We start from the raw sequence: 15,204 nt of genomic DNA on the forward strand, positions 1-15,204 counted from the left end.
GAATCAGTTATATCGTCTCTGGACAATTTTTCACATACAGCAATTTTACATATAAAACTCACGGTTTATGATCCATTATACTTTTAGTCATAGAATTCCCAAAAACATCCAATTGCGATGCTGAACTGAAAATAGTTCAAGAACAGTAAGTCCAGTTTGGTCTAGAGCCATAAATGCAGGAAAAAATAACTTTTTGAAAAATTTGAAAGGTATTTATTTGGTAGTGACGTAAAAAAAATACATATATACATTTCTAAAGTTTAGATTATGTTTAGGATGATGTAAAAAGATCTGAAATCGGGGGGGGGGGGGGGAAATTCTACTTAATTTTCAATTTCATATTCAAACTTTCTAATTTCACATTCCACCAGAGAGTGTAGGAACCCTACAGAATCCACTTTCATATTGGCATATTTAACACAAAATGTTCAAGAACCTATTTAAATTAATCTATATTTTGACCTATCAGCCACGACTGCAGATAAGTCAAAGTATGGCTTACTCAGCTCTTCATTAAGCGTAATCATGCTGTGAATACCATACAATTTCTGCATCAGCCAGATGAGTTTACAGCACTTAATTCAAGAAGCTATTATGATTGTTCAAATGACTTTCATTTTTAAACATCTGACTTAGGATAGACCTAACTCAGCTCTGATTTGGTTGAGGGTTTAGCGCACGAATGATAACCCAAATATGCAACCCCTGATTATCAGAAAAGGATATGACAAAGCAGTGCTGATGGTGGATTTAAAATCATTGCTGTGAAGAGGTCACCAAGATGACTGGTGTTGCTGGATCAATCAAATATCCCAAGAAATCAATCAACTGGCGCCAAATGCTTGGCGTCTGTCTCATAAGTGTGAGAGCAACATGAATCGATTAGAAGCAAAACCCACAGGCCGTTTTACAGGGACAGACAAGACAATGTAACACATACTCCATGAGTATAAGTAAGCAATATTAATAAAACAAAATGTTCTTTGTTTTCTGTACCTCTGTGACTCATCGTGAATGAAGTGAGTAAGTGAACTCCCTTTACACTTCTTAATTTTTGAGGCCATTCTCATTAAACTAAAATGGAGTAATACTTAAAAGCTGACAAACTGTAAGAAAACATTGAAAAATTAAGCAAGACACAAAAACGACTCCAATTCTTCAGAGATATGGCACTTGCACAAACTCTGGCAAACGCCGAAGTGATGAAAACAAGAAATGTTCCCACAGGAACGCAGAAGAAGTGCCTCCAACTCTCCCCGAGACCCATAGAAACAACATGTCCACATTGTGATTTTTTATTTCACTTACTCTCATCAATCCATCTATCCATTTATCCATTCAAGGTTCTGCTTCCTTATCTGTCGCACGTCAACCAAGGTTCCTAAGCAAAAGGAGATTTGGCATAAAAAACGAGGAGAGCTGGAGGAGGCTTCGGTATTTCTGTCAAGTGATTTCCAGCATCCCCTCCTCTCTGTTGTTAATCAGGCCATTGTGTATAAATGGAGCAGGAGAAAAAAGGAGGTGTGCATGATTTACATTTTCCATTGTCAAACAGAAATAGGCGCGACATTGCTCGTTTCATCTGGCAAACACACACGTATTGTTGGATTACACACCTCTATCATGCTGCCTCTCACCACATTTTTGTCCAAAAAAGCTGTCCTCTAAACATACTCTGAAAATCAAACAGCTAAAAAAAAAAAAGTTGCCTCTTAAAGTTCATTCACACAACACCTAACACATTTAGACTAACCATCGCATGACTCTGGTGTTTAGAACTTCCATAATTAAGAAAGAGAGGAAGACTAGATGGTAGTAATTCAGAATAGCAGGAGGATTTGTAAAGAGATCTAACAGAAATAGATGGGGAGAAAATTAGCACAGTTGCCAGGATACAGGAAGGGATTCAGCCATGACATGTACAGGAAGATGACCCTGCTACCAACCTGACAATAGATGCAGAGACATTTTTGGCAAACTTGACAAATTTAATCTAAATTTCAATTTTAATTTATTTCAATAAATCACAGACAATTTTTTAGGAGAAATTTTAGGAGTCAAAAAACACACCCTTAAAATAGATCTTTCAAATTAACTATCTTCATAAACTCGGAAATTGGCCGAGACTCAAATCCGGGATGAAGGGTTTCAGTCTGTGGTAAACCAGTTGAGCTAAGCATGTCAGCCTGTGTTCTTACAGCACAGGCACAACATGCTGTTGATCTTAAGTAACAGCCTTCCACTTTACTGGTATCTCATTGTGAACAGCACAATACACAGCAGCTGGAACCCTGGAAGCCTGCCTTAGAGTTTATTTGGTGGCTCGTGGCTTTGCTCCGCTGCCTGTAAAGACCAACATAAAGCTGGAAAACATGCCTGAGAGGTGATGGTGACAAAGAGTGAAAGCCCTGTAACACCCCGAGGAAATATAATTCTGGACTGAATCCTTAAATAGCCCATTATAACTGAGCTGTCAACACCCACGAGGTTATAAAACAACAGGCAAGGATTCACTATGGGTCGAGCTGTAGCCACTTACAAACTACTTTGGGCTGAAAGAATTTATTCAAAGTCAAGTGATCTAAATTTTCGGGAATACATCCATTATCAAAGGAAAGGGCATAGCTGCTTTAAATGGATCACTCCTGCATTAGGACTTAAATCAGATATTCATCACAGCATCACAATTTCAGCTTTGTAGGGAACCCATGACACTACATTCTGTTATCTGGACAGAAGATTGATAGCTGCCAGCCCACTACTGCCTGCAACTGGATTCAGAAAGACATTCTGAAGCAGTATGTAAAAAAGCATAATCAAGAAATTTATTTTTCAATGTAAAATTGTCACCTTCACATCGGCAGAATCTTGAGTACCTTGTTTCATCATGCTTTTAGTCAAATCAATTTGGATTTTTCTTCACTCCCATGCTTTTGTCAAGTCTCCTTCAAAAAAGAGAGAAACTCCTTGAATCTCCTTTTATTAAGAAGGTTATGTATAAAGGATATCAGGATGCATTTTGAGAAGTTACTCTTAGTACTCTTGTTGATAGAAATGTTTGTGTGCCAAACATATAATATTTCTGAACAAATAGTTGTTCCACTGCATGCCACATGCTTTCTTACACATTTATTGTTAAATGTGTAAGGAATTTTGCTTTTGGATTTTTTCATGTCCATTATGTTTAAATGTGAAATATTATGTATGGTCGCTTTATATTTAAAGTGCCAAGCTGTTGGCAAAAACATACCTGCAGATTTAAAAAATGTAAACCTTTACTTTAGCCAGATAGTCATCTCTCTTTGTCCAGTTATAGAAGGCATGTAATAACTTTCTAATAGCTAATAACGTGTCTCTTTGCTAGTTTTTTTTTTCTTTTTTTGTAAGAGGAGTTGACACATCCCTTGGGAAACAAGCCAAAAACAAGTGTACCGAAATTCAGGCGAAGGACACTCAATCCTATGTATCACTTACATCGTAGGAGATCCATTTCCACCTGACTAGCTGCAGATCCAATCAGCTTACAGGACAAAACTTGATCCAATGTCAGAGTTAAAGCCACTGAGTCACCATTAACTAGCCATCAAGTGTCATTTTCAGCTGCTAAAAACATCTGAAAGGCAAAATGTAATGGCTACCTGGAAACATTTATGATATGTCACAGCTCAGATCTAAATGTGAATGTGAATTATGCTGTGATACTAATATATCAGTGGCTCCATTTACAGATTAAGTGAGGAAGTTTAATAGTCTGATAGGACAGAAAGCTCTCAATCATCACGCCGCAGCGTATGCATTGCCATTTAGTGTGCTTGACGAGCAAACATATGTCTATTTACTAGTCACTTCATGCTCCATGCTCCTCATTATTTCCAGGGGAAGTCTCCCGCTGCCATCAACACATTTAGTGCATCCTCCCATAAACTATCAGCAAGGCCACAGCAATGCGAGGCAGCCAAATTTACAGGCCTGAAAGAAATTGGAGGTTAACAATGAGGCCTGGCAGCTGCAGTTTATAGGGTGTTGTAAAATTTCCACTATGATTAAAATTATCTGTCAGGTGAAAGACAATTGGCAGCCCTTTCTCTTGGAATGCTATCCAAGAGAAACACACTCTCATCCTAGCCCTCTCGCCCTGTTATGTCAGTGACATTATTTGAAAAAGTGTCTTTTTTTTCTGCCCCTTTGATATTACGGACAAAAGTTTTAGGAGTGGAGTTATTACACAACTGGTATCCGACCAGCTGGAAATAGACCCTGTCCACATGGACATGGACTCTGTACATTTTTGATAACTATTAAGAAAAAATGTGCACCCACAGGACAGGATGTAGCGCCACAAAAAATGCTGTATTAGTAGGCATGCCGGGCCAATTGATGTCGCATTAACACTGGCAGTGAATGACGCAAAACACACTAAACACTGAACTCTGCTGTGTTTGTAATTTGTGAGAGTGAGGAACATGCGGGTAACACAGTTTTCAGAAAAAGAAATAGATTGCAAGTAAACACTAAAACATGAAGCCGCTGTTTTGAGATGTTTCCACTCTGGGACCAAAATGTATCCATTTTGAAGATAATGTCCATCTTCAAAATGGTCTTTCTGGTCCCGGTAGGCGCACAGCCTAAATGACGAAAATACGTTTAGGGACATATTGCGTCCTGTCTGTGTGGGTGGGGCCTTACTGAGCTCCTGAGAGCAATTACTAAATGTTTGTAGAAGCAGTATGCATGCCTAGGTGCTTGATTTTGAACAGGTGTGGCTATGGAAGTGATTGTAAATCCTCAATAAAATAATTTTAAAGGGGAAGTAAATACCTGTAATATTTTATTTCAGATTTTTTTCTCTTTTCTTGTGAATTTTCATTTTTGCTGAATGATCTTTATTACTATTTTGGGTAATGTGGCAGTAGTGCACACTGGAGCAAATCTGCATTTAAAATTTTTAAAAGAAATTCTTAAATTATCAAAACTCTTAGATAAACAAACAGAATACGGAATACAATAAAATTACTAATACCAATACAAATTGTCCTAAGCCTAATTAGGTCAGTATTCTGTAATAGGTTTTGTTTGTAATATAATGTAACTATTGTTAACGCAAAAACTTCACAACCTTATCTGCAATTTATTCTGTTTTCTTGTGTACATATATTATCTTTACATAAATTTGAGTAGACAGTTAAATTGTTACCCTTTTATAACTTGAGACTCCAAATTGGACTTAAGCTGCAATCACATTTAGACTACATGGATATACTGTATATCTAAAAAATCTAGAGCCATCATAAAATTCAACATCATTGGATTTTCTTTTTGGCATTATTCAGTGAAAAGTAAAAAAAATGCTTCCACAAGTTAAATGTCAATATTCCTTTTTCTTTAATGAAACGTATTGATTCTGAGTTGCTTTTATGTGTGCTTCTTCCCACTTGAATTTTTTTCTAAAGCCTTTTTCATCCTCAGCTTTTCTCTTCTGTCTCCATTGTTTCTCCCTGTCATCAGGGTTAGACCTATAGAAGCAACCTGAGCAACACGCAGCTGTCAGGTGAAGAGCAGAATGCAGAGCAAAGAATAAATCTAATCCATAATTAACAACAGCTCCACACACACAAACATACTCTCTCATATCACCATAAACATATGAATATGTATGCACCAAATGGCGTAAGGACAAAATACACACCTTGCATTAAATAGCCCAAATGCCAAACTGTCAGCCTGTCAGAAAATAACTGGAAACCACCTGGAGAGTTTGATGGGGATGGTACACACACAAACAACTACAGCACACATACACACACACTCAAAGCAGCTTCTGTAATTGCCAAGCATGACACACACTGTCAACTACTTAAGCTGCAATTTTAGCCATCTGCAGGCAAAGAAAGGAACAAACATTTGCCGTCTTTTCACAGAAGCAGAGCGGAGCACAATTACGTCCTCTGGAAAAAGGACAAACCCTTCATCTTCTTACCTGTCATTAACTTAGATTTTTTCTTGTTCCTACTACCGAATCATGTCCTTCCTTTTGTCTGCCTTCTCCATGTACTCTCACCAATCTTTATTTACTTCTTGCTAAACATTATCAGTGTCTCTTCAATAGAGCCACAACTTTTTCTGTACCTCCAACAACAAACAATCGAAAGAACTGCAGCATGCGCGTTCCAACGCTGTTATCTGAAATTTGCAGCCTTTCTCACACTGAGGTGTTGCAGGTCTTCCCATGTGTGTTTAATTAATTTTTAACAGAGCTGGGTACAGCAATATCTTTCTCCCAAGCACAAGAGGGCATTTGTACGGAGTGTCCCCGCTGTCTGAGCTTGACTGCCCCATGCTGTGCAACTGCAATGAGGTTGTTTCAGTTTTTCCGGGACTATTATCTTCACTGAGAACCACCTTGAGGGATTTTCTGTTTGTTTTTCTTTAAGGCATTTTACTTTCATTGTCACTGATTTCTAAAAACGGGAGCTAGCGTACGTTTTTTGGCGGAGCACAATGGATTTGTTTAATAAAAGGAGTAAACAAGAGAAAGGAAACTCCATGCCCTACAATCCATCATAAAGCGTACAAACCCTTCTGGTTTTTTCTGCGACATACAGTACAGACCAAAAGTTTGGACACACTTTCTCATTGAATTCAATGAGAAGGTGTGTCCAAACTTTTGGTCTGTACTGTACATTTACACTGAAGATACATAACTTCTTTGCTGTCAAATATCTGAGATTTGTCAAAGATCTTCAAAAACATTCAGAATATTTTTCACAAGAAAAGAGATGTTGAAGGTGAGAGCGACAAAAGCATACTGAAAAGGTAAAGTTCATACAGCAAATATATATTTGATGCAAGTAAAAGTATATAATCTGCACCAAAATTACAGATTTTAGTCCAATACAAACTTTATAAATCCCCATCCACTTGTTTGCTGAACATTTTCTCTTCACGTGTCAATACCTTCTTGGATCAGTAGACCAGAAACATGGATATCAAATGTGGAAAGCCAGCACTTCAAGCATGAATTGATGGTACTTTCTATACGTAGAATTTGACCTTTCACTTCAGACTGACTCCGGTCTTGCTGTTATGAGTTCAAACTGTGGTCAAAGTGAGTAAAGGTCAGTAAAGCTGCTTTTGCTGTTTCCTGTTTTGCATCGTATGGTATATTGAAAGTCCATGCTATGTGGGTCTAATCATGAGGAAATGATGTAGCTATTGTCTAGTCAAGTCAGAGTTGGCAAAAAAAATGCACCAGTCCACGTTCTTAAAGACAGTGAAAGCATCAATAAACTTTGTAATTAGCGCTACGTTTGCAATGTGGGATGAAAGCTTTGACATTGCTTGCTCAAACGTTGTCTGAGAGTGACAAGGGACTATCAGCGCTAACAGTGCAATGTTCTTAGGTTTGTCGAATTTCAAAATTAATTCATAACCTAATTTTTCAAAATTAGGTTGTAATTAATATTAAGCTAATCAGTTTAATTGATTCACAATCCCTTAAGTGATCAATCACTTTATTATAATTTCTGTATAGGAACTTTGATTCAGAGTTACAACCCTAATGTTAACTTTAACTGGTATTCATCATCATTACGTCTAGTGTTACATGCTTTTCCAGATATGAGACATAAAAACATGAGCTAAAGTTCTTTGATCTTTGAAAAATATAATATAATTACATAATTAAGTTTCCACAGAAGCAGCTTCAAGACAGAATGAAACATCATCTTTAGCATCAAATGAGAAGCAATGATGTGGAGAAAAGATTTTAAAAAAAACAACTTGGGCAAACACGCACAGATGCATGCACACAGTGACTAAGAGGTCAAGAACTGCAGGAACAAAGAGCCTCTAAATGGGCACATTAATTATAGATGAAGAGAGATGCTTTTATAGAGCTGAACACAAAAATCTTAAGGGTATGCCTTGTTAACATGCATGCACACAGACACATGCACTCATCAAATGAAAGTACAATGCTTGCACAAAATGCTTCCGAATGAAACACTCTTATCCATATTCATAGTGTCCAAGAGAATTCTGCATAGACCGTAAATTGAAATAAGCACCTTCTGCAATGCATCGCTTCTACTGCTTCTAGTAAAACTATGATGCTGTCTTCGTGTGTGTTTACTGCAGAATGATGAGTACAAAACATTTGAGCTGTCATCATTCTAAGCTGGCTAAATCTATCAATTGCAATTTAGCGAACACATGACAAATAAAATGCAAATCAATTTCATAAAGATTCCGCTACAAACTTTCTGACACATTTTAGCGACTTTAGCAAAGTGCTTACAGAGCAGCCGAATATTTGAGCCTCAGGGCACAAGCTTGATTCATTTACAGCGCAGATTTCATTTGAGTTCTACAGAGAAGCTCTAACACCATCAAGCAGGTTTAAAGTTTGGAGGCAGGTTATTGAAAAGAAAAAAAACTGCCAGCTTTCCTTCACGACTCTTATCTTGCCAAGCACATTTCCTAAAGCTCTTGCTTAAATCAATTCTGAAGACGACTGCATTTTATGAAATAAGATATATCGCTGCCTTCCTCTCTCAGCTGGTGTCCACTGCAAGTCAACAGCTGTGTCGCAAAATCGTAACTATTTGGAATTGATGTAGAACCTTCTTGCGATCTTTAAATCCTGTAGCTACTGCCTGTATGTTCTGTGAGTTATAGCTGATGATTGTTTGTTTGTTTTTTTTTTTTTTTTTTACAATGTCGGGTCAAGGAGCGACAGTGGTAAGATCATGTAAAATAACTTTTGGAATCACCCGATTTTCTTTTCTGATCTAGTTATAATACACAAACAATTATAAACTAAAATCAGCTAATTTAAAATGCAGACAGGTTATAACAGCTATACTGACCACCTTTCTTGTGTAAAATTATCAAGGAGAGGATTGGTTGCCAAGGCCATTTCTTCATGCTTCATTTAGTTGCATGTGCTCATTTTTGTCTGTCGATCAAATCAGTGCAGAGACTCTGAGCGAACCTGCGGCAAGCAGCCAACCGTGTCCATGCAGAAGCTTGCACAACAGTGGAAAATGCTCCATGACAGGAACCAAAGGAAATCAGCCTGGGAAAGTAGCATTATTGTTCTGTTTATTTCGTTAAAAAGGAATCAAATGTGAATCCCTTTGATTAATATGTTATTCTTATGGTATTCTTTTCCTTTCCTTTGTTTGCCATGAGCCCAACAGCCTCAGTGAGATTTCGCATCTCAGTCACTAAACTTTATATCAGCTCCAGCCGACTAAATTCAGTCTTTTGAATTTGTGATATTGGATGTTATGACGATAGTGATACATTGTTACCTGTTTACTATAATTTGCGTCATTTTTACTATCTTCACACCTGCTTAACTGATGTAGACATTAAAGACAAAATACAACTTGATGTTTAGAATACAGATTCGTCTGATACTGATTAAGTCAGAATTCATTTTGTCTTAAAAAAAAAAAAAACACACAATTGAGGTATTTCCAGGTCAACTTTTATTTTATGGTATGTATTGATGAATGAAAAACTACTACTTCGTTAAAATGTTCCCCTTCAAGACATTTGGAAGGGATTTCTTTTTCATTTCTAAATACCAGAACTTTAAGATTACACATCCAACTCATCCCTCCACAGCTGCCTAATATGGGCTTTTATTTATACTGACTAAATATGGAGTGAATGTTAAATAAATGCAAACTATCTTCCTTCACATCCTAATTCTTTCACACTTCAAGGTGTTTTGATGATACCCGAGGCAAGATGAAACTTTCAGGTAGACTGCCTGTCAACACAAGTGGCAAGAGATCTGATCAATTGAGGGTTGAAGAAGAAGATATCAATAATAAATTGCCCTTCCGAGCATGAGATGATGAATGAGTGTAAAGTGTTTGGTTTTTTTCTTTACTATAGAGAAAAGTTAAACTCCAGAGCAAAGATTTAAGATGAACCAAAACATGTTTGCCTGTTTTGAATACAAACATGTTCAAATCTACTTTGAAAGACACATACTTTTATTGGTGTCAGGGGAGAGAAATAAGTATTTGTATTTATTGCCAAGCTAAGATGAATATTGGCTTTTACAAGCAAACTATTCCTCTGTAATGTTACTTTCAGTAGTATATACCTCTACAGTTTTAACCGCTAAATATCTTTAATAGCAGTAGGATAGCACACATTGTGTTTCTTCTTTAAATAAATTAAAAATCATAATTTTAATTTTAATTCATTTCCAATTGGAAAAAAAATCAACAATGGGAAATAATTGTCTCTCCCAGTCATAATTGCCACAACCATGGCACCTCTAGCCTTTACCTCTCCTTCATAATAAGCAGATGGGCCATTCACAAAAAACAAAAAAATAATTTTTAATTTCTTATTGGTTAACACTAGTCTGCTTATCTTGTAAAACATATTTTAATTCAACAACAGGGGGAACAACTTACTATAGCAATACTGGGAATGCTACATGGTGAGATTCCCTTTTTAAAATCTAATACTTTCCTCTGATTAGCATATGTGCTAATCACACATATGCTAGTCCGTACCTTCAAGATGTCACATGGCAGCACCAGAATCGCATGCAATGACCTTGATGATGACATTCCTTTTTATGCAGTTGTATAGACAATTGCATTTCCTTGAATAATAAAATGTGAATCATAATATTGTAAAAGCAGGTTTGTAGAATTGTAGTTGCTCAGCAGGGAGTCAAGTCTCAAAATTGTTAACAAAGATGAACCAATCAGGCTTTTCAAGCCCAGTGCTTATTTCCATTGTCTTAGATGTTGGCCCTGCATAACCAGATTTATTTTTCCCCAAAGGGTTGTGATGCATAAAAAAACAAATATGTGGCTGCTTCTCATAAAGAGGTAGACATTTTGAATCTCAAAGCAATGTGGGGAACACACAATCTTTTCCATTGCATGCTATTAGTTGATGCACTCATACAAAAAATGGAAAAAGTTCTCATATTTTATACAATTAATGAACTGAAATATAAAATCTGGTTCTTCTCCTGTCAATTACTGACCACAAATCAGTGGTTGACAGGAGAATAAGGAAAATGTGCCAATTAATTTATGCATCTCTAATAACATGCAATGCGTCTATGCCCCGTGTTTTAAATGCCTTATTGTGTTCACGCCAACAGCTTTGCACCAATCTAAAATCAAAATTTCAAACTCTTGATTTAAAAATATAACAGAAGTGAAAGCTAGGAGGTTTGACTGCACAGCACACTCAAAATGTAATTTAAGCTGTGGCCTCCCCGAGCAGGAAATGTCATTAAAATTCACAGCAGTTGGTGAGAACAAAATGAAAAGGCTAAATTGTAAGATTTGCTTCAGGTAAAATACAAAATGCCTAAAACAAAACAATCTCACAAATGTTTTGCTTTATTATCTTTTATTTTCATGTGCCATAATATAATAGCTTTAAATCCAATTGAAAGAAGGTGTAATTTGAGACACTGTTAAGGTGATGCAAAAGTTTCTGGACGAACCGGGTCACAGGTCTTCTTGCAGGGTGATTATTAAAGAGCACAAATATGATTCCTTCTGCCATGAGGTGCTTCTCTACACACAGAAGGTTAAAACCTTGCTGCTGCGGGTTAGTCAGAGAGATGTGGGTGGAGTGGTGAATATGCATTAAGACAGGGACATCTCTCTGATAGCTTCAGCGTGAGGAAACAAAACAAAATGTCGCAAGAGAGAGACTCACTGCCGCCTCGTCCTCCCTACTGTCACTGGTGTCCTCGCTCTTGTGGTGTCCGGCTGAGGAGCGAGTGTCCCTCTTTCGGCTGGCATCCGTCCCGTCCGTCTGTCTCTCTCCATCTGGACAGGAAAAAACAAACATTAAACTGTTCAGTCAGCCAACTATCATCATTATCTTGACAAATGTCATTGCCTTTGTTATCCTCATTATTAAAATCACCATCTTCATTTTAATCACTGGCATTAATGGGGACATTTCCCTCCTAATCTCAGTCACGTTTATTAACACCAGTACATTTAAAATGACAAACATTATCGTTTCCATCTATAACGTGGTCAAAAATAAATTTATGCAAATACCATTTCTTCCCAGTTATCAGACAGAAATCGATATTTTTCAAACAAAATAATAATAAGGTGGATCGGTTTGTGGGATTACAATTAGAGAACAAAGCAACAGAGGAAAGTAAAAATAATAGTCCAGAGAAAAAATGTGAAGGTAATATAAAAAGGAAGTTTTCAACAAATAGCTTCCCATGCAATAAAACTAGAGTGTTGTTCTGACACAGATGGAATATGAGGGTTTTGATGCATAATGGTGACAATTGCCTTGACTGAAAGTAAACAAACAATACTTATTATGTGTCTAGGCATGCTCTTGAAAGTGCGTTTTTTTTGTCAGAGCATCGGTTAAGAAAAAAAGCAAATGATCTCTCTGTGCTGCCAGCAAACACAGACACACACAGTTATGGATGGTCAAACTGAAGCACAAATCGATACAGGATTTTCAGCAACTTATGAGGGTCTGGTTTTACAGAGCAACAAGAACCAAATATGTCCCCATAAGAGTTGCTGTAAACATGTGCAGCGCATATAAAAAAGGGAGAGTCTATTCTCCATTCAGTCCAACCTCTTTTTATTTGTATTTGACTTCATTTGATCCCATTTGGCTGACATGGCTCAGGAATGCACAACACTGTCGCTGCAAGGAAGGGATTCAATAAAAGATGGCGCCTGTGCTGTTGACTATCTCATAAAAAGTGATGGTGACTGAGTGTGTGAGGGGTGAGGGTGACTTTGTGCTCTCCTAAAGCTGAATGCATTACAGTACAATTGGTTCATTACTGTCTGCCTGATGGTGGTGGCTGTAGTTTACACACACAAACACACCCCCACGCACGCTTTAAAGAAGAGTGGCTTAGCAGAATCTCACACACACACACACACACACACACCACACAAACACGCACACCAAGGAAGCGAATGTGATTAAAAGACAAAATGGGGAGAATGGCTAGCTATAAAGCATAATGAGCACTAATAGTTTTCCAATATGTTCCCTTAACAACAAGTTGAGTGGGTTGAATTGGATGCAATGATTGAAGAAGGGGTGGAGCTGTGGGGAGACTGTTGGAGATTGAAGGACAACCACAGTGTTGTTGATTTTTCTTCCTCACTCAGACACAAAAACAATGAAGCACAGCAGAGACGGTCTAACCAAAGATGCAAAAAAATAATAGTTTGCTGATGACTTCAAGCTACAATTTGAAAGTTTCCAGCAAATGCAATCTGTACTAATGATTTCCTTTCCACATTTGCTTGGAGATCATCTTCCCTGTCCTGCTCTGTTTCCAGACAGCTGTAATCAGATATGCTTTGATCTGAGGAAGAACATTTACAGCTCACAATAAATTACCTATCCATTTTTCCCCATCTCTTTCTTTAGAAAAGACATGTGATACTATCAAAAAGAAATTAGTAATAAAAAAATAAATAAATACACTGAGCAAGTTTAGATTACAAACATGGTAACTATAAGAAGTGGTACTCTAAAAGCTGCCCTAATTAACTTTGGCTCATGAAAATGTTGACTTATGAGGAACTGAAGCAGGTCATGAGTTTTAGCTTTACATTTAAATACTCTTTGCCCAAAATTATTTTTAGGCCAAGCTGATGTGTGAACAGTTTCCAGCTTTCACATCATTGCTTTATGCAAATGATGTGGTACCAATAACTTTAAACTGCAGACATCAAGGCAGTTTTCAAGTAAATCTAAAGAATTTGTGAGGAGAATTACAGTAGTAGATTCAATTAAAAAGGCCATGGTCTCAAGGTGAAAAAGGATGCACTGCTAACTCCCATGCAGCTTGAGTTGTTGTATTGGTTTGTAACATTTCAAGAAAAAATAGGAGTTCAAAGATGGTATTAAAGATTTTTGAGCATAACATCTACACTATATTTTATCCTGACACTAAACTTCCTATGAAGGGTGAATGTATCCTCCTCAAGGTGAGAATCTCCAAGTAAAGTCACATTTAAGAAGACAACTGAATTGTTTTAGGCACTTGGTGAAGTGGATTAGGCAGAGGGATACGAAGGTTGCATTATCCTAACAGAAGTAGTCATCAGAAGGCAGGTACGCAGTTAGCATCAACTAGGACGGACATAGTCAGCAAAAAACAAAAAAAAATGGTCTGACCTTAGTGATGCTCAATTCATAGTATGTGGTTAAAGTTATACCTAGCAAATATTCTCCTTATTGCACTCCGACACCAGCCTTTTGGTCATCTGGAACCTCTTTCACAACTTTTATCCACATAACTGTCGCTAACTGGTAGTTTTCTCATGTCTAACTATTCTCTGCAAACCTGGGGAGTCAGTACCGTACTTTAAGACTCAGCCCATCCGATACAAAAAACTATCTCCCATTCAAAGTCACTTCAATTTCTTTTCTTCCACATTATGGTGTGCAGTCCATCAACCCTCAATGCTTTAATGCATTGACTGGCTACTATCTGATTAGTGAATCGCTATTTATGTTGACTATTTATGTTGACAAGAACCTGCCATCTCCGTTAGGTAAATAACGTGTACCTAATGAAGTGGCCAGTGAGGGCATCCCTTATATTCTTTTAGGTGAGGACTACATTAAACAAAACCCAAAAACTTCATTTCAAGCACACTTGAGAATAACAAAAAGCCTCTTAAAATCTCTCAAAATCACTACCTGAAACAGCAGCCAGGTGTCAAAGAGTGAAGGATCAATAAAAGAAGGATGCATTAAACTGATAATTCAGACATGACATATTCTTCAAATATGAAGCAAATATTTATGAATTCTCCCATTGTGTTAGAATATTTTGTTGAACACAATCTTGAGTCTCTGCACTTATCCAGGGTCGTGGAAAACTAAACTTAATTCACTGTAACAGAAAATGTTCTCCGATTTGTTCACTCAAGTTTGTCAACAGTCCAAAAGAATCTGAAAAAGCTTGCCGATTTTGTTGTTTATGCATTTGTGTACGTTAATGTGAGCATCCTGGAACACGCATCAAGACTCTCGATTTGTTTATGTGTTTATCTGTTCACACACATAAAAATGGGAATTAAGTTTGGATTTGCTCTTGTGTAACTTTTCAGACATCTTTGTTGCTACAGCCACATATTTCTTATATTCCTTGTTCAGTACGTTTGCCTTCAGCGAAGCTGCAAT

At 37.2% G+C, this 15,204-nt stretch overlaps 1 protein-coding gene across 1 annotated transcript in view; it reads right to left on the reverse strand.

The window, feature by feature from the left end:
* The window catches only part of b4galnt4a (beta-1,4-N-acetyl-galactosaminyl transferase 4a), a 138,020-nt gene that overhangs the window by 78,974 nt on the left and 43,842 nt on the right, over positions 1–15,204 (reverse strand). Inside the window, exon 2 of the mRNA XM_028003011.1 lies at positions 11,719–11,831. Coding sequence (XP_027858812.1) covers positions 11,719–11,831 — 113 coding nt within the window. The remainder of the gene's footprint in view (positions 1–11,718; positions 11,832–15,204) is intronic.

This window comes from Xiphophorus couchianus, chromosome 2 (genome assembly GCF_001444195.1).
Source record: "Xiphophorus couchianus chromosome 2, X_couchianus-1.0, whole genome shotgun sequence".
NCBI classification, from domain to species: Eukaryota; Metazoa; Chordata; class Actinopteri; order Cyprinodontiformes; family Poeciliidae; genus Xiphophorus; species Xiphophorus couchianus.